Source organism: Schistocerca americana, chromosome 2 (assembly GCF_021461395.2).
Source record: "Schistocerca americana isolate TAMUIC-IGC-003095 chromosome 2, iqSchAmer2.1, whole genome shotgun sequence".
In the NCBI taxonomy this organism is placed as follows: Eukaryota; Metazoa; Arthropoda; class Insecta; order Orthoptera; family Acrididae; genus Schistocerca; species Schistocerca americana.
In genome coordinates, this window is record NC_060120.1 from 581,348,625 (window position 1) to 581,374,899 (window position 26,275).

At 38.8% G+C, this 26,275-nt stretch overlaps 2 protein-coding genes across 2 annotated transcripts in view; both read left to right on the forward strand.

Annotated features, from left to right (window-relative positions):
- Window positions 1-229: 229 nt before the first annotated feature.
- On the forward strand, window positions 230-1,990 carry LOC124595849 (mitochondrial nicotinamide adenine dinucleotide transporter SLC25A51). The gene is made up of 3 exons (XM_047134756.1): window positions 230-316; window positions 404-790; window positions 1,237-1,990. The coding sequence occupies exons 2-3, from the start codon at window positions 557-559 to the stop codon at window positions 1,972-1,974; spliced, it is 972 nt and encodes a 323-aa protein (XP_046990712.1). The 5' UTR covers window positions 230-316; window positions 404-556; the 3' UTR covers window positions 1,975-1,990.
- Window positions 1,991-2,026: 36 nt separating this feature from the next.
- Window positions 2,027-26,275, forward strand: part of LOC124595850 (stromal cell-derived factor 2) — a 38,422-nt gene continuing 14,173 nt past the window's right edge. Inside the window, exons 1-2 of the mRNA XM_047134757.1 lie at window positions 2,027-2,261; window positions 2,357-2,552. Of these exons, the coding sequence (XP_046990713.1) occupies window positions 2,177-2,261; window positions 2,357-2,552 (281 nt within the window). The 5' untranslated portion in view covers window positions 2,027-2,176. The remainder of the gene's footprint in view (window positions 2,262-2,356; window positions 2,553-26,275) is intronic.

Genomic DNA, 26,275 nt, shown 5'->3' on the forward strand with positions numbered 1-26,275 from the left:
ATATGGTAGAAATGAATAGTCAACTACACAGTAACCTAAATGTCGACAAAAATTAATTGCAACTAACAGTACTCTACGATACGGATATTGATAATGAACATACTCTGCGTTACAGTTTTACACACGACGACGGCACCGCCAGTCTCTAAAAGTTAACATGCATCAAATCAGACGACCAACCACACAAATACGTAGTACGCGCTAGTGTGTTGTTTCGAACAGGTGTACCACAAAAGGTAAACATTTGGCTCCACCAGGAAACCTGACTGATTTCGCAGGGCAAGTGTAAATCGGAACTTGTTGCAGATAAGAAGCAGTAAATATTGTGCTGGTGTATATGTTTTTTGTTCACAAAGTTGCTGAGCAATTTATAATGCAACAGTGCGAATGTTTGCGATTTCAGATGACCCTGTAACGTCAGGAGAAACATTTATCATGTAATAAGAAGCTATGCAAATAACCGCATGACCATCCGTGTTATTATTCAATACAGCGGCGAAGTGTATTGTTGAATGTTTGGCTTCAGAATTAGGATATGAAAAAGTGATTTTCAATTATGACATGTTCTTCGAACACTGAAAATACAATGCAACAAAATGAATCACCTACAAGAACTAACCAGCATGGTATTACGGACAGCAGTTTACACGGATCTCCGCTTCATCGTTTACAGATTATTCGTCAGAAGATTCCAGTATTCAGAGATGTTAAGGAATATGTGTGTGGATGGGGGGCCGCTTTTATTAACATTACAGTGACATATCCTATTTATAAAATAATATTTAGGCAGGTTAGTATAAATTGTGGCATACAACACATTACCTGAATCTAAGCATTTATCATGTTTCATTCGTAATATTTCTCATTGCCTTGAAGGGGACTCCAGGAAGCCTTGATCAGTTGAATTGCAAGTTTTGCTGACCCCAGACATTGCCTTTTTTTTCGTGTTCTTCGAAAGAGAGGGCTTCTTGCTTGAAATCTAGAACTCGTTATCTGGATAGGGACAGATATATGTTCCTAGAAATTGATTCATTATTGTTTTGTCGTCCTGTAATTAATCTGCATTAACTTGTGTAATGAAAGGTATCTCTCTCAAAGGCAGTGGAGTAAAACAGTGAAAATTACTAACGTAATTGTTATATGTTTTAGCAGTAAATTCCGTAAAGTTACTGATAAATATCTTAACGTGATAAGAATATTAACTTACGTATATTTTTGTTTGGTTATTTATTGCAGATGCTTCATGGAGTTGGAATAAAAAGTGCATTCCAACAACTTTCAAATGAAGGAATATATTTCTTGTATCGCGGAATTCTGCCTCCATTGTGTCAGAAAACACTATCACTGTCGCTTATGTTTGGTTTGTATGAAGAATGCCGAAGGCCATTAGAAGATGCAAGGTTTTCCGCAATCACATCAAAAAGTATTGCTGCTATGATTGCTGGGTCAGTTGAAGCTATCTTTATGCCATTTGAAAGAATACAAACATTACTCCAGGATCGTCATTATCACAACAAATTCAAGAACACAAGTGATGCTCTGAGGCACATACTGATACATCATGGATTTAGTGAATGTTACAGGGGTCTAATACCAATTCTGCTACGGAATGGCCCATCCAATGTGATGTTTTTTTTATTGCGTGATGAAGCAAAAGAAGCCTTTCCAAAATCAGTTTCTTGGTACAGGCAGATGTGTCAGGATTTTGTGAGTGGTGCTGTCATAGGTGCATTCACAAGTACTGTGTTTTATCCTTTGAATGTTATAAAAGTTCAAATGCAGTGTCGAATAGGTGGAGAATATCAGAGTGTTTGGGTTGTTTTGTCACAGATTCATAGCGATCGTGGTTTAAAATCAATTTATAGTGGCGTACATCTGAACTACACAAGAGCATTTATGAGTTGGGGTGTCATTAACGTAGCCTACAGTTTCCTGAAGAAGATAATGGATGAATGGGATGTAGTTACGTACTGAATCTCGTATTTTACCATTAAGTATTCATATTTGTTCGCTTAGACGTTTAGCGAAGTACCCATCCCGCCAAAGAAACAGTATTTTATTCACATTGTGACAGCAAGCTTTGGTTTTTACAAGGTTGGTAATACGAAGTAACAGAAGACGGACGGAGTGAACGGCAGGCTCCAATCAAAATTAGTCACGTCTTTTAAAAATCAAAATGGAGCTGGGCAGAGGGGCAGGAATGAGTGCCGGAGTAGTATTACTGGTGTTTTGTTTCTTTTTACACGTTAATATTATATCGGGTAAGCAGACTGCTATATATTTGTAAAACAAACCATAAACGAAGAAGCCAGAGATTATAATTGCTTTTATTTTGCGTTAATACATGTCAACATAGGTCGTGCTAGTCAGTATGTGACTTGTGGCTCCGTAATAAAGCTGATGAACGTGGATTTTAAAGTTCGTTTACATTCCCATGACGTGAAATATGGCACAGGAAGTGGACAGCAATCCGTAACAGGCACAGAAGTGCAAGAGGACGTGAACTCTCATTGGACAATAAAAGGAACGACGGGAAAACATTGTATCAGAGGGTATGTAGAAGAAATCGTTATTTTCACCTATTACGTTGCACTTAATCTACTGCTTGTGTGCTTGAATTATTAACCAGGTCTGCAAATTTCAAGACAAGTAACAGTCTTTCCTTTACTCTTTATTAGCAAATAGTGATGGTGTCTGCAAACCAAATGGTGAAAACAATCTCAAGATTGGTTGATACATCTCCCTCTGTGCACTAGTCTTATCCTGTCCAGGCCTCTTCATATCTGTATAGTTACTTCAACCCATATCGCTATCAACCAGCTTACTATATTCATGCCTAGGTCTCCATGTACAGTTTTACCATTCTCACTTCCCTCCAATTACCATATTGACTGTTCCTTAATGTCTCAGGATATGTCCTATCAACATATCCCATCTTTTAGTCAAGTTGTACCATAAATTAATTTTTTACCCAGTTTGATTCAACAGGTTACCTCATTAGTTATTTAATCTACCAGTTTAATCATTAGCATTCTTTTTGTGTCACCAAATTTCAGAAGCTTCTGTTCTCTTCTTGTGTGAACTGCTTGCCATCCTCACTTCCTCTGTGCAAAGGTTATCTATTTATTTATTTACATTTAGGGTCTGTAGGGCTGTGGATCAGTTGATAGAAACATCTCACATGTTAAATTATGTTTATTAATTTACATTAAAAGACACTCTTACGAATGTATTGTATGTATAAAACATTATTAACAGGGTCTCTGTGATGACTAGATTTATTTCTAATTTGAATATGTCTTATTCAAACAGTTTGAACTGTTTTCTTCTTTTTTTAAAAAAATCCTAATATGGCTGCTTGATGTCTCAAGCACAGCCTTAAAGAAAATTTATGCAAATTGTATCACATAGATGCCCACACTATAAAGTTGTGAATACCCAACAGCATCAACAGTGGAGAACAGATTTTGAACCAAAGTAAACTTTATTGGCATCAAGATCTTTCTGTTTTAGTTCTGTAGTGAAAAATTCATTAAATATGGTCCAAATGTGGACATTCAAACTGTGTTATAGGTCAGTTTGTTACCACAATCTTTATTTCACACTTGAACACCTATCGGGTACCTCAACACACAATCAAATTATCTTCCAACCAAACCTTATAGTAAAGTCAACCAGTATGACATAAGAAGCTATATCTTCGAAGAAAGTATCTGGTGATCAATTGATCTCTTGTGTAGCTCAAAGCTTAAGTTAGGGTCAAAGATTGTGGTTTGGTTTTGAGTTGGGAAATCCTAAAGACGACAAGCTTGATTACATTTACTGAACAGTTCAAGCAATTATTTGTAAGACAGGTTATGTATGTCATTCCTCCCCATGAACCATGGACCTTGCCGTTGGTGGGGAGGCTTGCATGCCTCAGCGATACAGATAGCTGTACTGTAGGTGCAACAACAATGGAGTGTATCTATTGAGAGGCCAGACAAACGTGTGGTTCCTGATAAGGGGCAGCAGCCTTTTCAGTAGTTGCAGTGGCAACAGTCTGGATGATTGACTGATCTGGCCTTGTAACACTAACCAAAACAGCCTTGCTGTGCTCCTACTGTTAACGGCTGAAAGCAAGGGGAAACGACAGCCGTAATTTTTCCTGAGGGCATGCAGCTTTACTGTATGGTTAAATGATGACGGCGTCCTCTTGGGTAAAATATTCCGGTGGTTAAATGATGACGGCGTCCTCTTGGGTAAAATATTCCGGAGGTAAAATAGGCCCCCTATTTGGATCTCCACATGGGGACTACTCAAGAGGGCGTCATTATTGGGAGAAAGGAAACTGACATTCTACAGATTTGAGCGTGGAATGTCAGATCCCTTAATTGGGCAGGTAGGTTAGAAAATTTGAAAAGGGAAATAGATAGGTTAAAGTTAGATATACTAGGAATTAGTGTAGTTTGGTGGCAGGAGGAACAAGACTTCTGGTCAGGTGAATATAGGGTTATAAATACATAATCAAATAGGTGTAATGCAGGAATAGGTTTAATAATGAATAAAAAGATAGGAATGCAGGTAATTCACTACAAACAGCATAGTGAATGCATTATTGTGGCCAAGATAGATACGAAGCCGTCACCTACCACAGTAGTACAGGTTTATATGCCAACTAGCTCTGCAGATGACGAAAATATTGATGAAATGTATGATGCGATAAAAGAAATTATTATGATAGTTAAGGGAGACAAAAATTTAATAGTCATGGGTGAATTTGATAGTAGGAAAAGGAATAGAAGGAAACGTAGTAGGTGAATGTGGTAAAGGAGCAAGGAATGAAAGAGGAAGCCGCCTGGTAGAACTTTGCACAGAGCATAACTTAATCATAGCTAACACTTTGTTCAAGAATCATAAAAGGTTATATGCATGGAAGAGGCCCGTAGATACTGGAAGGTTTCAGATAGATTATATAATGGTAAGACAGAGATTTAAGAACCAGGTTTTAAATTGTAAGTCATTTCCAGGGGCAGATGTGGACCACAATCTGTTGGTAGCTTCGAGAGATGAAATGGTGAAGGCAGCAAAGGATCAAGTAGGTAAAAAGACGAGGGCTAGTAGAAATCCTTGGGTAACAGAAGAGATATAGAATTTAATTGATGAAATGAGGAAATTTAAAAATGCCGTAAATGAAGCAGGCAAAAAGGAATACAAACATCACAAAATGAGATCGACAGGAAGTGCAAAATGGCTAAGCAGGGATGGCTAGAGGACAAATGTAAGGATGTAGAGTCATATATCAGTAGAGGTAAGATAGATACTACCTACAGAAAAATTAGAGACTTTTGGAGAAAAGAGAACCACTTGTATGGATATCAAGAGCTCAGATGTAAAACCAGTCCTAAGCAAAGAAGGGAAAGCAGAAAGGTGGAAGGAGTATATAGAATGTCTGTACAAGGGTGATGTACTTGAGGACAATATTACGGAATTGGAAGAAGACATAGATGAAGATGAAATGGGAAATATGATACTGCATGAAGAATTTTACAGAACACTGAAAGACCTAAGTCGAAACAAGGCCCCGGGAGTAGACAACATTCCATTAGAACTACTGATAGCCTTGGGAGAGCCAGCTCTTACAAAACTCTACCATCTGGTGAGTAATATGTAAGAGACAGTCGAAATACCCTCAGACTTCAATAAGAATGTAATAATTCCAAGCCCAAAGAAAGCAGCTGTTGACAGATGTGAAAATTACCAAACTATCAGTTCAGTAAGTCACACCTGCAAAATACTAACACCAATTCTTTACAGACGAATGGAAAAACTGGTAGAAGCCAACCTCGGGGAAAATGAGTTTGGATTCCATATAAATGTTGGAACACGTGAGGCAATACTGGCTTATCTTAAAAGATAGATTAATGAAAGACAAATCTATATTTCTGGCATTTGTAGACTTGTAGACTTAGAGAAAGCTTTTGACAATATTGACTGGAATACTTGTTTTCAAATTCTGAAGGTGGGCAGGGGTAAAATACAGGGAGCGAAAGGCTATTTACAACTTGTATAGAAACCAGAAGGCAGTTACAAGAGTCGAGGGGGATGAAAGGGGAGCAGTCGTTGGGAAGAGAGTGAGACAGGGTTGTAGCCTCTCCCCGATGTTATTCAATCTGTGTATTGAGCAAGCAGTAAAGGAAACGAGAGAAAAATTCAGAGTAGGAATTAAATTCCATGGAGAAGAAATAAAAACTTTAAGGTTCGCCGATGACATTGCAATTCTGTCAGAGACAGCAAAGGACCTGGAAGAGCAATTGAACGGAATGGACAGTATATTGAAAGGAGGATATAATATGAACATCAACAAAGGGAAAATGAGGATAATGGAATGTAGTCGAATTAAATCGGGTGATGCTGAGGGTATTAGATTAGGAAATGAGACACTTAAAGTAGTAAATGAGTTTTGCTATTTGGGGAGCAAAATAACTGATGATGGTTGAAGTAGAGAGGATATAAAATGTAGACTGGCAATGGCAAGTAAAGCGTTTGTGAAGAAGAGAAATTTGTTAACATCGATTAGAAGAAGGGATCGGTTGGTAGGACCTGTTCTGAGGCATCAAGGGATCACCAATTTAGTATTGGAGGGCAGCATGGAGGGTAAAAATCGTAGAGGGAGAACAAGAGATGAATACACTAAGTAGATTCAGAAGGATGTAGGTTGCAGTAGGTACTGGGAGATGAAGCAGCTTGCACAGGATAGAGTAGCATGGAGGGCTGCCTCAAGCTAGTCTCTAGACTGAAGAACACAACAACAACATGAATGTCATTGGGCCGGTATTAGACTATCAAATTTCTTTGTCAAAGATTTGATCAAAGATGTGGTCAAATATTCCGTCAAATATATTTGACAAAGATCTTTGACATAGCACTAGGAGGGGTATTACACTGTCATCAAATTTTTCGTCAAAGTTCAAGATGGCTGACAACAACTTGTTATTAACCGCAGCAGTTGCATGTACCACAAGTGCATTGTGTGTACATGCGGAAAAGAAGTGGGGGCAAAAAAGGAACCATACATACGAGGTTGACAGTCTTAAATTCCTGGGATTACAACTTGATAATAAATTCAGTTGGGAGGAGCACACCACAGAACTGCAGAAACGCCTTAACAAATCTGTATTTGCAATTCGAGTGTTAGCAGACATAGACAACATAAAAATGAAAAAGCTTGCATACTTTGCCTACTTTCATTCCATGTCATATGGTATAATATTTTAGGGTAAGTCTTCATGTCAAACAAAAGTTTTCAGAGTCCAAAAGCGTGTAATACGTATAATTTGCGGAGTAAATACACGTCCTGCAGAAACTTCTTCAAAGAACTGGGCTTACTGACTACTGTCTCTCAGTATATTTACTCCTTAATGACATTTGTCCTAAATAATATATCTCTTTTTCCAACAAACAACTCAGTTCATACATACAATACGAGGAACAAAAATGATCTGCACAAGGACTTAAAAGCACTTCATTTCAGAATGGGTCCACTACTCAGGAACACTCATCTTCAATAGTTTGCCAGCAAACATAAAAAATTTAGTTACAAATAAAGATCAGTTTAAAAGGAGCCTGAAAGACTTACTAGTGGCCAACTCCTACTCCATTGACGAAATTTTTAATAGAAACAAATGATGTATTTATTCATACTATTAGTATTGTTATTTCAGCTTAAAAAAAAATTGACATGTTCCACATCCACGAGGATCTCCTCAGCACGGATCTATGGAACGTAAAACTAATCTAATCTGGGTGAAGCCGTTGATTTCATGACGACACGATAAAAGCTTTCAACAAAACTTGTTACGTGAGCTTACAGTGGAAGACGTCAAGTCGTATATCAATTACTTAAGAATCGATGAGCATACATTTCAGTATGTGCTCAGTGAAGTGTATCCTCATATCACAAAGCACAATATTCACTTAAGAACTGCTACATCTTCAGAAGACAGGCTCACTGTAACACTCCGATTCCTTGCTACAGGAGAGGGTTATGTTAGGTTAGGTCAGGTCAGGTCAGGTCTCCAATCTTCTTAATCTATTTTTGTATTCAGGGTGCCTAACTTGTTAAGCTTCATACATCTCTATTAATTTTGTAGTTGTCAGTACACACCAATTGTATTTACCGGCAATGTTTATAAAAACACTACAGACGGCAGAACGCTGCAGCGATGCTAGCGCCCCATGTGGTAGCATGTCACATTGCAGTGAACAGAAGACAAGCGGTTTTCTCTGATCAAATCTACAGCGTGGCCCTAGATTTGATCAAATATTGGACGACATTTGACAAAGTTCCTATTACACCATCAAATATCTTTGACAAAGATTGTTGACAAAGAAATTTGGTAGTGTAATACCGGCCTTACTTGGTTCAACAGAAGCGTCCAATTCTACCCGTCTGCTTTGACCCATGATGTAATGGTGTTGTGATGTCCGACATCACTACAGTGCAGAGTTCTTGAATTGGTTGTTTTTGTAGATGTCACGTTATTGAAATTGATAGTGCCCTGTGGTGGTGGATGTGGACGTGCAGAGTGTAACACGTGGTACAGGATTCGTCGGAGTTTCAGTTGTCATTGTACTAACGTAGTTCTTAGTTTATGTAGTTGGTGCAGTAATGTGGGTTGTGGAAGTGTTTTCAGTGAGGTATTAAGGCCTTTTTTGGTGTGTTTGGCATTTTTGTTAGGTCCGAGTAGTTTGGTTTAGTGCAGAAAGAAGTGTAACTTTTTAAATTGCTTTTAGGTATGCATATGACAGTGAAGTGCACGATTGTTTAATTACATTCTGAGATAGGTGATGATATGACTTCCGTCATAGAGTTTCTACAGATGTTCAGGCTTATTGCTGAATATGTTAGGTGTTGCGTTCGTGGCAACAACATGAGGTTGACGAGAGTCCGGCGGCTAGGCCCTGAGGTGTGTGTGTGGGGGGGGGGGGGGGGGCGGCAACTTGGATGATATTGCCAGAGGTTTTCATTCGGAAGTAACTTTTATTTTGGTTTTATTCTGTAGTAACTGTGATGTTTTGTGTGTTGTTTATTTATGGTAGGTCGGTTGTCTTTTAATTGATGTAGTGAGTATGGGCTATTTGGGTTTTTGAGTAGTTGGGGTTTTGGTTCCACTTTTTGGAGTTGTGGGTGTTGGTTTTAAGGTATTGATAGCTGCAGCTGAGCTATATGGGTCAAGGGAAATGTACAATTCCACTTTTTGGCGTTGTAGGTATTGGTTTTTTGGTATCGGTAGCTGCAGTTGAGATCTATAGGTCAAGGGAAATGTCCAGTTCCTGTGATTTTGTTGGTTGTAATTTGTTGTAATATAAATGTTTTCCGATATTATTTATTTCGGGATGGTACGTTATTCTTTTTATTGTTGTGTATTTTGCTTGTTCTCAATCTAAATCTCCAATTTTCCGCAGTTTTCCCATTAGTTTCATTTTATTTTTGGTGTGAGATGTTAATGTATGACATATTTTTTTTGCGTTTGTTGGCATCTGTAGGTAGTGACAGTGTCATCATTTTGTATTCTCTGGAAGTAGCCGTTTCTGCTATATTGATGATGTCATGGGGTAGAACAGACATGTTGGATTGGATGCTTCTATAAGGCCCATTACTTTGGATTGTCATTTTGGTTACACTATAGAATCTTGCTAATCCATCTCCTACGGGATCAGGAGCTTAGTAGGAACACAAGTACTGTCTGATTCTTAGAGGAAAACTTTTATTGACCCTTAACATGTTCTCGTTGGTTGTATGTCAGTTGTACTGATGCGCTCACTTTTGTCACTGGGCTCAATGTCCAGTTTCCAGTGTCATCATGACTCTCATCCCTGATTTATTTCAATACTTCATCTTTATTTTCCTTAATACTACGGTGGGTGCGGCTTTCATACTTCCATGAGGGGGCACGTTGTGGCTTTTGCACCACAATTAGTTTTACTTTTTAACCTAAGGAAAAATAATCATCCTGTCAGTAATAAATAGGTAAAATGCATCAATTTCTTTTTCCGTAATTTCAGAATTTGCTTTTGGACCTGGCAAAACTTTAAGGATGTTCTTGGCCTTGGTTTTAGAAGAAGGAAGGGCTTTACGTATCCAAATAGTTTCTTTATCTTTTCCTACGTAAAATCGGTAATCCTCTGCTGGTTGTCTCCCCTCTTCAACCAGGTGGTCATCTGTTTCCTCTGTTGATTATTTGGAGTCACTGCCGTGGTTGTCTTTTTCAGTGACTTCCTCTTCCATCTCAGATTCACATGAATTTGACAATTCTTGTAATTCTTCTTCTGACATTCTCGCAGTGCTTTCTCATAGTCTTCAGGACGTACAATTAGACGGTGCCTGTCAAATGCTTTCTTTTTCTCCATTTCCACGCTTTTATGAGACCTAATGAAAAACGTGTTTTTGTAAAAGTAATACGAGGGTCGGTCAAAAAGTAATGCCTCCCATTTTTTTTCTACTTAAAGAAATTAAGTTAAGTGAAAAATTTGAATTTGGCGCCATTCCTCAAACCTTCTTCTGCAATCCACTGCAGTAGTAACTTTCTGTGTCAACAGGTGGCAGCACAGCAGAAGTTTGTAAGATGGCCGACATCGATGTTCGTTTGAGACAGCGTTGTGTGATTGAATTCTTGAATGCAGAAGGTGAAACGCCCATACGCATTCATGAAAGACTGAAGAAGGTGTATGGTGTTGTGACAGTGGATGTCAGCACTGTTAGACGATGGGTTCGTCGTTGTAAGGAAGCTGAAGGGCAAACACCGTTGACTGACGAAAAGCGGAGCGGCAGGCCGGTGAGTGCAGTGACTCCACACAACATTCAGCAAGTTGATGACATCATTCGTGGTGACCGTCGGGTGACTGCAGATGAAGTGTGTCGCATTATTTCTCTTAATAAAGGCAGTGTGATCACGATTATTAAACAATTGGGGTACTCAAAAGTTTGTGCACGGTGGGTTCCAAGAATGTTAACCGATCAGAATAAAGAGGCAAGGAAAACAATAGCCTCCCAACACTTGCAGCACTTCCGTTTGGAGGGAGATGAGTTTCTGAAAAAAATTGTGACCGGGGACGAAACATGGGTGCATTTTTTGGAACCCGAATCAAAGAGGCAGTCAATGGAGTGGCGTCACACAAGCTCGCCGAGGAAGAAAAAATTCAAAACTGTGCGATCGGCAGGGAAAGTTATGGCAACAGTTTTCTGGGATACAGAGGGTGTGATTCTGGTTGATTTTTTGGAGCAGGGATGCACAATAAATTCTGTTCAATACGTCACAACCCTCAACAAACTTAAAGCACGTCTTCAGCGAGTTCGCCCAACAAAATCAATGGCAGATGTTCTTCTTTTGCATGACAATGCAAGACCACACACCAGTCGTCACACCTCTGACGAGATTGTCAAAATTGGATGGGAAGTTTTGCCTCATCCCCCATACAGCCCTGACCTGGCACCATCAGACTTCCATCTGTTCGGGCCACTAAAAGAAGCTCATCGTGGGATTCATTTTGAAGATGAGGAGGCCGTCAAAACATCCGTGCGTCAATGGCTTAGGAAGCAGAGCTGTGATTTTTACCGTGCTGGGATACATGCCCTTGTTCAAAGATGGACCAAAACTGTAGAGATGGGCGGAGATTACATTGAAAAATGACAAAATGATCCTCAATGTTGTGGTTTTCAACCTATGTAATTGCATTTAAATTTCCTGACAGTTAAACGTAGAAAAAAAAATAGGAGGCATTACTTTTTGACTGACCCTCGTATATTGTAGCAAATCAATATCCAAGACTGTAAAAAGTAATGAAAATTGCATATGGGAACTTTGATTCGATTCGAATATTCTTTATATACTAATATAAAAGAAAGATTGCCTTGAAGCAAAAGAAAAACACAAGTATAGAAAATACTTACATCACAAGGCGCGTAGTGTCAAACACACCGCAAACGCATCACTCACGTTTCAAACAACAATAGCGACAAAACTGCTGAAACCATGAATAGGTCAAATGTAGTAAGTTGTGACATCTCTTGAGAACAACAGATACATATCTAGACATGGACGCAACTGTAAAGCTATTGGTGATACTAACAGAAAACTAAATCTTGCAGCTATCTGCTGCAGGTGCGCCCATCGAAAGGTTAATATTTGGACTCAGTTTGCACCAAATTTTTCAAACATTCATGCTGGCATTGTTTCTGAAGCTTCATCAATCATATAGATCATGCCTTTTATATTTATTAATTTCATTGATTGAAACAAGCTGCTGCCATCTTGAGTCATCTCTAAAATTGATCCATTGTTTTTTTGATGACATCACCTTTGCAGCCACTCATTAATCCCCTGGTCTATGGGTTGAATTAGACATGTTATGTTGGCAGAAAGGAATAAAGCTTTTACTTCACCTTTTTCAAGTTCATCATCAGATGGATGAGACGTAGTACTGCCCAGTATCAATGCCACATAGAGGTAGGGTTTTTTTAGGTGTTTTGTAACAGCAGGAACAAACTTGTTATAAAACCATTCCTTAAGAATGAGCAGGCACTGTGGCAAGTACAGCCATTATGAAATACACTAAATTTAGTTAAAGTTGTGCGTATGGTCATCCATCAGCTGTATAATGGAGTGACGACAATGAAAATCCATGCTAGACTGGGACTCGAATCTGGATTTCGCACTTATCTTGAGTGGTTGCCTTACCGATTGGCTATTCAAGCATGACCAACGCTAGACCCAAACTTCCATATGTCGTCAACCATGTGTCTACAACCTGTACTCATACATCCATTATGTATATTCCCGTTCAGGGGAGACATTTAATTGAAAGTCACTTGCTTGGTGTTGGCAGAGAAATACAATATTGCAGTAAATGTGTTATTCTAAATACGATGCAAAGTTCCTTCGAACATGATGCATAAATGGATGTATGAGTACAGGTTGTAGAGAGAAAGTTGACGGCATCGGGAAGTTTAGATCTGGCCATAGGTCAAGCTCGCACAACCAAATGGTAAGGTGACCGCTCGCAATAAGGGGGAAATCCGGGTTCGAGTCCCTGTCCGGCACAGATTTTCATTGTCACATTCCATTATTCATCTGATGGTTGTCCATATTCACAATTCTGAATACATTTCATGTCTTCCTTAAAGAGGCTGGATTCCATCCATCATGACTTTTGGTTACAATAATATACAGGTAGTGGTGTGATATTAAAGTTTTTGATAGCCGTTGGTCCCCCCCCCCCCCCCCTCCCATCCCCCCCCTCCCCCTTTTCAATCACAAACAATGGCATCTTGTGACTGTCATTAATAGTACCACAGAGAGCAATACTCATTCTACCTTTGGCTAGTTTGCATCTGTTACAGATTGATTTTCTGGAGCATGAGTTCTTGTCAGGAGCATTTTGTACGAGGTGCATTCAAGTTCTAAAGCCTCCGATTTTTTTTCTAATTAACTACTCACCCGAAATCAATGAGACTGGCGTTACTTCTCGATGTAATCGCCCTGCAGACGTACACATTTTTCACAACGCTGGCGCCATGATTCCATGGCAGGGGCGATGGCTTCTTTAGGAGTCTGTTTTGACCACTGGAAAATCACTGAGGCAATAGCAGCACGGCTGGTGAATGTGCGGCCACGGAGAGTGTCTTTCATTGTTGGATAAAGCCAAAAGTCACTAGGAGCCAGGTTAGGCGAGTAGGGAGCCTGAGGAATCACTTCAAAGTTGTTATCACGAAGAAACTGTTGCGTAACGTTAGCTCGATGTGTGGGTGCGTTGTCCTGGTGAAACAGCACATGCGCAGCCCTTCCCGGACGTTTTTGTTGCAGTGCAGGAAGGAATTTGTTCTTCAAAACATTTTCGTAGGATGCACCTGTTACCGTAGTGCCCTTTGGAACGCAATGGGTAAGGATTACGCCCTCACTGTCCCAGAACATGGACACCATCATTTTTTCAGCACTGGCGGTTAGCCGAAATTTTTTTGGTGGCGGTGAATGTGTGTGCTTGCATTGAGCTGACTGGCGCTTTGTTTCGGGATTGAAAAATGGCATCCACGTCTCATCCATTGTCACAACCGACGAAAAGAAAGTCCCGTTCATGCTGCCGTTGCGCGGCAACATTGCTTGGCAACATGCCACACGGGCAGCCATGTGGTCGTCCGTCGGCATTCGTGGCACCCACCTGGATGACAATTTTCGCATTTTCAGGCCGTCATGCAGGATTGTGTGCACAGAACCCACAAAAATGCCAACTCTGGAGGCGATCTGTTCAACAGTAATTCGGCGATCCCCCAAAACAGTTCTTTCCACTTTCTCGATCATGTCGTCAGACTGGCTTGTGCGAGCTCGAGGTTGTTTCGGTTTGTTGTCACACGATGTTCTGCCTTCATTAAACTGTCGCACCCACGAACGCACTTTCGACACATCCATAACTCCATCACCACACGTCTCCTTCAACTGTCGATGAATTTCAATTGGTTTCACACCACGCAAATTCAGAAAACGAATGATTGCACGCTGTTCAAGTAAGGAAAACGTCGCCATTTTAAGTATTTAAAACAGTTCTCATTCTCGCTGCTGGCGGTAAAATTCCATCTGCCGTACAGTGCTACCATCTCTGGGACATATTGACAATGAACGCGGCCTCATTTTAAAACAATTCACATGTTTCTATCTCTTTCCAATCCGGAGAAAAAAAATCGGGGGCCTTAGAACTTGAATGCACCTCGTAGTGTAAGGCAGACTCATTAATGTTATAAACTTGATCAGTGTTCAGCTTATGCTCATTAACCAAGTTTTCAAGATTTGAAACACATTTATTGGTAGTAGTTTCATCAGCAGACACCTCACCAGAAATCATTATATTTTGAATGCCATGTCATTTTCTCCTACCAATATATCTAGCCGTTGCTCAGTGTAAACTTTTCGTTTTTCCTTGTCTCCATCCAGTTTTTCATGCATAACTGGTGCCTTTTATTTTCTATTGGCCCTAATAATGCAGTTCTTTTTCTTCTCTCATGCACAAACCATTGTCTAGGATTTCTCTTTTGGGCTTCTTCAAGGTATTATGTATTTTCAGTCCTTTCTCATCATCTGTCATCATTGTTTTACTTTCAAGAGTTTGCCTACTGTTTTCTCTAGTCTTTACAATTGTTATACCGGCCCTTATCTTACTTGTAATGTTTTGAAGAGACGATCTGTTTTCTAACCTTTCAAGAACTTTGTTTCTCTACTAAAGACAGTGTCTGTTTACATTGAATTGATAAAATAATTTAGTAATACACACTTTAATGTTTAAGAAGAAGACTGTCACTAATATATGAGACAAATATGTGTACAATAACACTTATTGATCAAATCAGAAAAAAGTTATTTCATACTAAAACTGATTGAACTATTGCACCTATCAATGGTCAGCTGCCTAATGATCCATGTCATAGACAATGAGCCATATAAAAAAAGAAAGGTATAATTAAATCTCTAGTTATAAACAACGTACAGCGCTGATAATTCCAACCCCTAAAATAAATCTGTTTTTCATAATAATACGCTAACAAACCACCAAAAATTATTCCAGTATTATTCTCACAAACAGCTGTCAAGAAGTACAATGACTCACTGACAGCACTCACAAACAATATAGAAACAAACCCCCAACATGACAGAGTGCTACCATTATATACTCAAACATGCCCTCTGCAAACACGATCAACTTCAAATAGGCTACATTATGCCACCATGACATCACACAACACAATTAGGTTACATCACGGGTGAAAGCAGTTGGTTCAGCAAACTTTGGTTGATCCATAATGATCTACAGCTTTACTTTTGTTGTTAAAATAGTTATTTTGTTGACTTTTGTGAGTAACACCACACCTTTTTTGAATACATTGAACTTTTTGTTTTTATGTCGATGTCGCAATTTGACTGTATTGTTACCACAGATTGCTATATAACATGCTGTAGGTCTACAACTCTTTTTGCTCCTTATAAGCACCTGTTTACATACCGTGTTGCTTTCCTTTCACACGCCACAGCAAGTGCTGCCAATGAAGCCTCACTAAACACACATTTAATGGTTCTGACCCTGATGTACTCTTACCAGTGGAACAAGTAGAAGGTTGTATATGTTTAGCGAACTAGATAAAGGGGCTGTAGTGTCATATCTCAATAAGGAACTGGAAACATTTAGCCCTGGAGAGTAGAATGTAGGACTACTGTGGTGTAGAATAGTTGACCCTGTTCTTGACAAGATATGTACCCAGAACAATTTCTGTTGGAAAGGATACTCATTCGTATGCAGTGACTGCAAGAAATAGACACTATTTTGTAACAGATGTAAAAGGAAACACAGGACTATAGATGGGGAGATAGAGTGAAATGCTTAAACCCTTCAACTATTTCAGCAGAATGTTATCAAAGGATTTCTCACAAGACCCAAAGAAATTCTGATCATATGTAAAGGCAGTTAGTGGTTGCAAAATTAGTGTCCAGGCATACAGGGGTGGGACAACAACTGAAATTGAGGGTTGCAAAACAAAAACGGAAATACTTAACTCCATTTTCAAATGTTCCTTTACAGTGGAAGGTCGAGGCCTGTTCCTTAGTTTATTTCTTGCACCACTGCAAAGATGATTGATACAGATAGTGGTGTCAGTGGCGTTGAAAAATGGCTGAAATCGCTAAAATGAAGCAAAGCTCCAGGGCCCGATGAAATTTATATCAGATTATATTTGAATTATCAGCTGAGTAGGCTCCTCTTTTAATAATAATCTACCATAGATCCTGCAGGTGATCAAATGTGCTCAATAATTACAAGAATGCATAGATTGCACCTATCTACACGAAGGGTAGCAGAAGTGGTCCACAGCACCAATCCCAGTACCCGTGACATCTGCTTGTAAAATCTTGGAACACATCCTTAGCTCAAACATAACATAATGACCTCCTCCATGGCAACTGGCATGGATTCTAAAAGCCTCAGTCATCTGTTAAATAATTCTCACTTTTCTCACGACATCATGAAAGTCAGGGATCAAGGCAGTCAGTCGGTGCGGTATTCCTTGAGCTCTGTAAAGCATTTGACTGAGTACAATACCTACACTTACTATTGACAGCGTGATGATATGGGGTATTTATTTATTTCATTAACAGTACGAGTAACCCATCGCCTTGAAATGTAAGGTGGGTCGGATGCTTCTGAATCTAATAGCAAAGACTTCTCATTGTTACAGTCTGATTGGTATTCAGTTGTTAATGCGTTTGTTAAATATTATAAAGAACATAATGTATAAAGATTTCTGTGAGATTACAGCGAATTGAATGCTTAAAAATTGGTAAAATGGTTTCATATAATTTGTTACTACGTAGTTGATGAGAATATAATTTATATAATGCAGATATCAAAGAAAAATAAAATAAAAGAAAATGCAACACAATGAGTGTGGTTACGAATAATTTGTAATATATAGAGGGAAGCTGTATTTGGATGAGTAATACAGTCTTAAGTAGCATGTTGGTTAATAATGGCCTATTTCAGGTGAGAAGGTCTCGGTACAACCTCAAGGTATTCTCATCTGAAATGGTTTGTGCTAATGTATGTTTACACATGGGGTGTCAAGATAATATGTAAGTGGATTGAGGATTTCTTGGCAGTGAGAATGAACAGTGTAGACAGATGTTGAGGTAGCTTCTGGTGTGCGATTGGGAAGGGGCTGGAACCCTGCTGTTCATGATTTATATTAATGACCTTTGCAGACAATGTTAATGCTAACCTTAGGCTTTTTGTAGATGATACAGTTATCTACATCCTAGTACTGTCTGAAAAAGCTGCACAAATATTCATTTGGATCTTGATAAAATGTCAAAGTGATGCAGAGATTAGCATTTTCCTTGAAATGTTCAAAAATTTAAAATTGTGCAGTTCACCAAAAAAGTAATGTCTTATGACATACATCAAAAAGTCACAATTGAAATTGATCAGCTCGTACAAATACCTGGGTTTAACAATTTGTTGGTATAAGAAATGGAATGACCTTCCAGGCTCATTCGAAAGTGAAGCATGTGACAGACCTTCGTTTATTGTTAGAATATTAGGGAAAATGCAATCAGTTCACAAAAGAGATTGCTTATAAAAAACCTTCTGTGACCCTTTGTAGAATATCAGTCAAGTGAGTGGGTCTTGTACCAAGTATGGCTAACAGAATATTGAATGTATACAGAGAAAGGCAGGCTGAATGGTAACAAGTATGTTTGACCTGTGGGATACAGAGAGATGCAGAAGAGACTGAACTGCCAGATCCTTGAAGATAGGTGTGTGGAACCAAATTTGAGCACATGGAAGGTATGTGGATTACTGTCATGGAACCAGATGGTAGTGTGTTTGAGGCAGTGAACTTGCATTTGAGAAGAATTTGTGTCAAATTCCCATCTGATAAGTCAGATTGCTTGAACTCACATTTGAAAATAGATTGAATGAAATCCCAACCTGGTCCTCCAGATTGCTTTTCAATGGTTTACCAAAACTGCTTAAAGCAATGACAGTTTCCAGTAAATCAGAAGGCTCTGTGCAAATGGTGGTGTTTCACGATATGATGATCTTTTTACAGTTTTCTACATTGAAAACCTTTCTTTGATTTGTTATTATAAACTGTAGGGATCCCACACCACTCCTCCAAACTGGACGACAACTGTAGCTTCCTGAAGCTGTTGGCAAGACTTTTTAATTGTATGTTGGGTTAACCAACCTTTGCAAAGAAAAATTGTTTATGCATTAGGAGTCATCGGAAAATAACTAAAAATATTGTAGAAGTCAGTTTTTCAATGCACCTGTTTATATCTCATTTATGTGGTGAGTTGCAGTCTGTCGACTTCATAGTGAGGTATGTATAATGTTTACTGACTGGAGTCTTTCTTCTCCCTGCACAGGGCTATCAGCAGATATTGAAAATATACAGAGAATGGCAGCATGTATGTCCACAGGTTTGTTTGACTCGTGGAAGAGCATCAGAGAGATGCTGAAATATCTGAACTGGGAGATACTTGAAGATAGACACAAAGTAAATCATAAAAGCCTATTTACATGTTTGCAAGAACCAGCATTAGGTGAGGATTGTAGGAATATACAACAACCAACTACATACTTCTCTTAGGGGCCACAACTACTAGATTGGGCTAATGAGAGTGCACATACAGGCATTTAAGCGATCATTGTTCCTACATTCCATACACAAACGTAATTGAAAGCAGTCTTAATAAACGTTAACAACGGTAAGTATTCAAGTAATTCCTTGTGGTTTGCTGAACGTGAATGTAGGAGTTCCTTTAACTTCCATATTTTAACGAAGAAAACTACTCTGACCTTGATAATTGTTACATGCATGAGTACTACGTTTTTGTCAAGCCACACAATCACATTAATCAAATACAAATCCTTTATAACTTTCCCTTATTTAATTAAAATGAAATTAAATGGTCATATAAGAGCAATAGTGGTCTTACCAGAGATGTTGCCATGTTGTTTGTTAATTGATCCTATGCTGAAATATGATGAATACGCTTCTCGCCTTACACCATTATTTTTTTGAATGAAGAAATACTTACTGTATGTATCTGAAGGTTAAAAAGTCTGATTTTTTGGTCAGTCACTGTAGACTGACTGTCAGTTTGGAGACCAGGTATTTGCTTCAGCTATCTCATTTGCTTTGAATGAGTGAGTGACTCAATGGTTCCCTTTACAGTGTCATTTGTAGGTTAACATTCACAAGACGGTTGTCCTGTGCTCATTTGCAGTAAACAGCAGATGTTTGCTGTGTGTGTGTGTGTGTGTGTGTGTGTGTGTGTGTGTGTGTGTGTGTGTGTGTAGATGAAGGCTGCCAGTGGGAAGATAGTATGTTAACATTTGCACTTTTCATGTTGAAACGTTACTAATGATTTCATCTGTAAAATGAATATTGGTTGTGGTGACGAATTATACTAATTACTCATGTTGTTTCAATGGCCATCTCTTCATTTTCTGCTTACATGTGTTTCTATTATTGATTTACAAAGCACTTCTCCAATACCCGTATTGAAATACAGAGTATTTGCAGTAATACTAAACAAATAAAAATATAAGGACATCCTGAAAAGTAATGCCTCAAAGTTTTTTTTATGTGAAAACACTTAAAGCTGTTTCAGTAACGCATATGTTACCAACATTCTAAACCTTCATTCTTCAAGTCTGCATATTTATTTCTCAACAGAGCCATTCTGACGATAAATGCCAGTAAACACATTTCTCCCAACGAGAGACCATTTTGTTGATACCATAACTGTAGAATGTTTGACCTCATTGATGGGCCCCAAACTCACCTCTGCTTGCACCACTTCATCACTATCGAATTGAACTCCTCGGAGGTATTTTTTAAGCTCTGGAAACATATGAAGATTGGTTGGGGCCATTTTGGTACTATATGGAGGTGTTGGATTGTTGCAGATAATGCAGCCCTTGTACATAGTCTGGCATTATCATGATGGAGAGGGTGATCCATGTGGGGATGAGCTCTTCAAATTCAAAACTAGATTACAGCATGCTGGTTCTCATACAGTGACATATTTATGTTACAGACCAGGATGTTAAACACTACAATTCAGAGCCCTCTAGTGCCAAAGGGTTGCAAATATGTAGGCGAGAAGAATAAAAAAGTGTAACATTAATAATGTTCGTTTTATTTAAAACACAATATTTCAGTGCCGGGCTCGACATCTTCAATATGTAATTCCTCAGTCTCAGGGAGCAGCTGATGAAGTAGTGAAGTTACAGCATCAAAATGTGTGTTGGGAAGATGCAGAACACCTAATCTCGACAAGGTGACAATAAATTGCTGAGAAAGTCTAAGAGATTAAATCACATAAAGTAAACCAAACATGTCTCAAATCTTTAACTTTTTCAACAACTTGCAATGCATATTGTCAGCTAAATTGCTCAAGGTGTAATTGTTACACAAGTGACTAGCATAGGAAAGAAATCAGGGCAGTATATGATTTTGCATTACAGATTAATCCATCAGTCGGAACTGTAATACGTTGACATGAAATATTTTATAACCTTTTCTATAGCACAGTTCTTATGGTAATTTGTGAATAATGACTATTTTACTGACAGTGAATCAGTTCCTTGATTATTTCCAGTAGTCATCTCAAAAATGTGAAACATCTGTTGTGTGATGAAAACAAATATTTTCTTTAATTCAGACACACCTGATATAAGAAAAAAATATTGCATTTAGGCATGTTACAGTAACTAGGGAACTGAGGTGGAATAAGAAATGGTCATGGCAGTTGTTCTGCATATTGTGCAGGGTACCATGAAACCTGGGGATGCAAACTGACGTTGCGCAGATGATTGAAATTTATCAATAGTATTCCATTGATAAACCTGAAAAAAATGACAAACAGCTATCGGAAATTATATTGTCCAACAGTTTTCTGAAAAATGCTTTACCAAGTCAAAAAAATTTATCATCAAGTGGCTAAATCTTCTTGTCCTCCTAAAGACAGACGTGATGTTAAGTCCAGGCCAAGAGTCCAACAAAAGCTGTGAATTATTTGCCGGAAGTGGTAAGAAGGCATTTTGGATGTAGTATTGAAAATTACTCTCTTCCATTTTTATAGATTTTGTTATGTCTGTTCCAAAGTTTTTGCGGTTAAAGAGACCTTTTTTAAAATTGTTGGTCCTAATTTGCCTTGAGTTTCCTAAGGACAGGCATGAAGCTGTGGAAATGGTAATGCATTGGTATTTATTACCGGCATTGTTGTATTGTCGTATGTGTCAAGTCCATGGCAAATGGGACAGGAGCTGAAATTGAGGGTAACAAAGCAAAAGCCAAAATTCTTAACTCAGTTTTTCAAATATTCCTTTACAAAGGAAAACCCAGGAGAATTGCCTCAATTTAATCCTCATACTACTGAAAATATGAAGGAAATAAGTATTAGTGTCATGGGTGTTGAGAAACAACTGAAATCATTAAAATTGAACAAAGCTTCAGGGCTCGACAGAATCCCTGTCAGGTTCTGTACTGAAATTATGGCTGAGTTAGCCCCACTTCTCAGTATAATCTATTGTAGATCCCTTGAACGAAAAACTGTGCCCAATTCTTGGAAAACAGCATCGGTCCCACTTCTCTACAAGAAGGGCAGTAGAAGTGAAATACAAAAGTACCATCCAGTATCCTTGATATCAATTTGTTGTGGAATCTTAGAACATACACTATGCGATAAAAAGTATCCGGTCACCTACAAAAGCATACGTTTCTCATATTAGGTGCATTGTGCTGCCAGGTGCTCCACATCAGTGGTCAGTGACTTCAATAGTCATTAGACATCGTGAGAGGGCAGAATGGGGCACTCCGCGGAACTCACGAACTCTGTACATGGTCATGTGATTGGGTGTCACTTGTCATATGTCTGTACGCAAGATTTCCACACTCCTAAACATCCCTAGGTCCACTGTTTCCAATGTGATAGTGAAGTGGAAATGTGAAGGGACACGTACAGCACAAAAAGCGTACAGGCCGACCTCGTCTGCTTGAGAGTTAGAGGAAATCAATTGGACTGTAAACATAACTTTTTACGTCCTTAATAGGTCAGTAACATCCTTCTGAATCTGCTCATTGTATTCATATCTTGGTATCCCTATGCGATTTTTGCCCTCCACATGCCCTCCAATACTAAATTGTGATCCCTTGATGCCTCAGAATATGTCCTACCAACCGATCCCTTCTTCTAGTCAAGTTGTGCCACAAATTTTTGTTCTCCCGAATTCAGTTCAGTACCTCCTCATTAGTTACATAATCTTCAGCATTCGTCTGTAGCACCACATTTCAAAGGCTTCTGTTCTCTTCTTGTCTAAACTATTTACCATCCATGTTTCACTTCCATACGTAGCTACACTCCATACAAATACTTTCAGAAAAGCTTAAAAGTAAGTTTTGAAATAAAGTATAGTTTATATTAAGTAGCTAGCCTATAGGTAGTATTTTTACTTATAGTATACTGTTGCAAAATAATTACTGATTTGCTCTCAATCACTGTACGTAACTCGGGCAATTTGTTCAAATTCTGAGGACACTTGAAACACTTTTTGATGTACTTTTCAGTTTTGTCAGAATGTGACTATTCCTGAAAACAATAATTTAAACTGAAGAAGGTCCAAATAAGTCCTTTTTTCTTACCATATTTACTCGAATCTAAGCCGCACTTTTTTACTGGTTTTTGTAATCCAAAAAACCACCTGTGGCTCTGTGGCTTAGAATCAATTGCAAAGTAAGCGGAAGTTCTGAAAAATGATGGTAGGTGCCGCCACAACTAACTTCTGCCGTCGAATATATGTACCGCTATACAGGCATGCTTTGCAGACACAGAGATAAATACTGGCGCCAAAACCTCTGCAACAGTAAATAAATTAAAAGAAAAGGTAGAAGAATGTAAACGTTATGCCATGTATTCTTTCGTGTTTGCTGCTATCTCATTTAAATCCTGTCTGCCTAATAAACTACGAAACTAGATTGAGACAACAGCAAATGTGGAAGAATATACTTATCATGCCGTGTTTATATTCATATTATTCTTATGCTGAATAGTGATAGTCAGAAATGAAGCACAGCAACTGGCTAGATTTTTAAATCTAAGATGACTAATTTCTGTGCAGAATGTAATGTACTAAAGAGGTGTCTGCAAGGATTTTCAAACGGAGAAAATTTTTCGCAATACTCTCTTTCAGAACATCATCTATCATACAGTGTCTATTATTTGGTTCTTGCTGATCATTATCAAAGAAAGCAGCAGTGTAAGTAACAACAAATAACAGTCTCTTGCCATTGATTCACTTATGAGACAATTCCTCTCTCTCTCTCTCTCTCTCTCTCTCTCTCTCTCTCTCTCTCTCTCTCCCCCTCCCTCCCCCCTTTTTTTTTTTAAATTGTAAGCAGCAGAAGCATGCACAAAAGCAAGCCTTGCCGCGAGCGGCGACAGGTCATGGAGACTCTTATCAGAATGCGACAAACTATGCATGACACAGTACAGTAATGCATTTTCAGCTTAGAGTGACGTAAACACCTATAACAAAAAGAATGGCACTTATTAGTTCAAAGCAAAATAAGCAATAGATTCAAACCAGATGAAGCACCTGAAAAAGGAAGGGTACCCGTATAAATACGGACGGAGCACCTGACACATAGCAATGGCTACTTAGTAAAGCTTAACAGTTAAGATTATGACTCGAACCAAACTACTGTAGCTGTATCTTCATCCATTCAACCTAAATTGTCTCTCATGTTACAATGGACCAACTTTGTTTCGATTTGGAGGTGCAGTCTAAAATTTTCTCTCCCCTTAAATTTTGAGTGTCAAATTTCAGGTGCGGCTTAGATTCGGGAAATTTTTTTCCCTTGATTTAGAGTCTCATTTTTCAGGTGCGGATTAGATTCGAGTGCGGCTTAGATTCAAGTAAATACGGTAATCATCTTGCAACTGTTCAATTGCCTATTGTCTGTAACACTGTAAATAACTCAAAGACAAGGTTGTGATGCTTCTCACTCAACCATGTAGACTTGGATGACTGTCAGATGGTCAGACCAGTGTTGCCAATTCCAATTAAATAAATGACCCATAGAATTGCATGAACTACTTGAAATTACCAGCCGTTCACTCAAAATTTCATCTACTACCTATTTGCAGTAATAGCAATAACATTAATATTTACTTAGAATAACTGGAATTGGTCAAAAAAGTTTATTCGTAATGATTTTAGTTTGGGATGTGTCACACACTAATTCCAATTCCACAGTTCTAAGAATCGTGGATTCTCTAGGAATCGACCAATATCAGGATCAAACAATTCTAGCACCTTGGGCATCAATTCTTTGGTATTAAATCTTTTTTATATTTAGTTTTCTCATTTTATCTTGCAGTCATAAGAAGGCAGATAAAGAAAGGAGGAGAAAAGAAAACTATAATCTCCCTCAAGTGTTGCCACATCTGACAATAAAAATTCCTCCCTCCCCTCCCCTCCCCTCCCCTCCCCTCCCCTCCCACTGAGTATAGTGTAACATTTAAGAATGCATTTATCATCAAGAAACACATCCAGATGTTTAATACAGTCTGTAATAATTTTGTTATTAGTAGTCATTCTACAATAATAATCAGAGATCTGACAGAGCTCTGACATAAGGACAATGTTTTTCATACCGGCTTATCACTACAGAGCTGTTCAACACTGTGTGTGTGTGGGGGGGGGGGGGGGGGAGAGAGAGAGAGAGAGAGAGAGTAGAACAGGTAAAGGGCATAGTAAAAGATACACGGCTGTCAGCAACATGCACCTTCCATTGGTTCAGCAAGGTGGAATTCAAGTAAAATAAACCAACCATGCTTCTCTCTTCTTTCCTTTAATTCCTTGTAATAGAAATAAGTGTAAACATTTACTAATTCTAATGTCTGGAGTATCACCCCATTTCCTTATTTTAATTGGTAAATCTCTCCCGATGAACCATGGGCCTAGCCATTGGTGGAGAGGCTTACGTGCCTCAGCGATACAGATAGCCATACAATAGGTGCAGCCACAACGGAGGGGCATCTGTTGAGAGGCCGGGCAAACGTGTGATTCCTGAAGAGGGGCAGCAGCCTTTTCAGTAGTTGCAAGGACAACAGTCTGGATGATTGACTGATCGGGCCTTGTAACATTAACCAAAACGGCCTTGCCGTGCTGGTACTGCGAATGGCTGAAAGCAAGGGGAAAATACAGCCGTTATTTTTACCGAGGGCATGCAGCTTTACTGTATGGTTAAATGATGATGGCCTCCTCTTGGGTAAAATATTCCGGAGGTAAAATAGTCCCCCATTTGTATCTCCAGGTGGGGACAACTCAGGAGGCTGTTGTTATCGGGATAAAGGAAACTGCTGTTATACGGATCGGAGTGTGGGATGCACGATTCCTTAATTGGGCAGATATGTTAGAAAATTTAAAAGGGGAAGTGGATAGGTTAAAGTCAGATATAGTGGGAGTTTGTGAAGTTCAGTGGCAGTAGGAACAAGACTTCTGGTCAGGTGAATAAAGGGTTATAAATACAAAGTCAAATAGGGGTAACACAGGAGTAGATTTAATAATGAATAAACAAAATATGAGCGGGGATAAGCTACTATGAACAGCATAGTGAACACATTATTGTAGCCAAGATAGACACGAAGCCCACACCTACCACAGTAGTACGGGTTTATATGCC

Bases quoted from the DNA above. Each gene is read 5' to 3' on its own strand.
- LOC124595849 (XM_047134756.1), top strand. From the start codon at position 557: ATGACATGTTCTTCGAACACTGAAAATACAATGCAACAAAATGAATCA. The intron at 791-1,236 runs GTTAGTATAAAT...TATTTATTGCAG, and splicing joins ATAAAATAATATTTAGGCAG to ATGCTTCATGGAGTTGGAAT.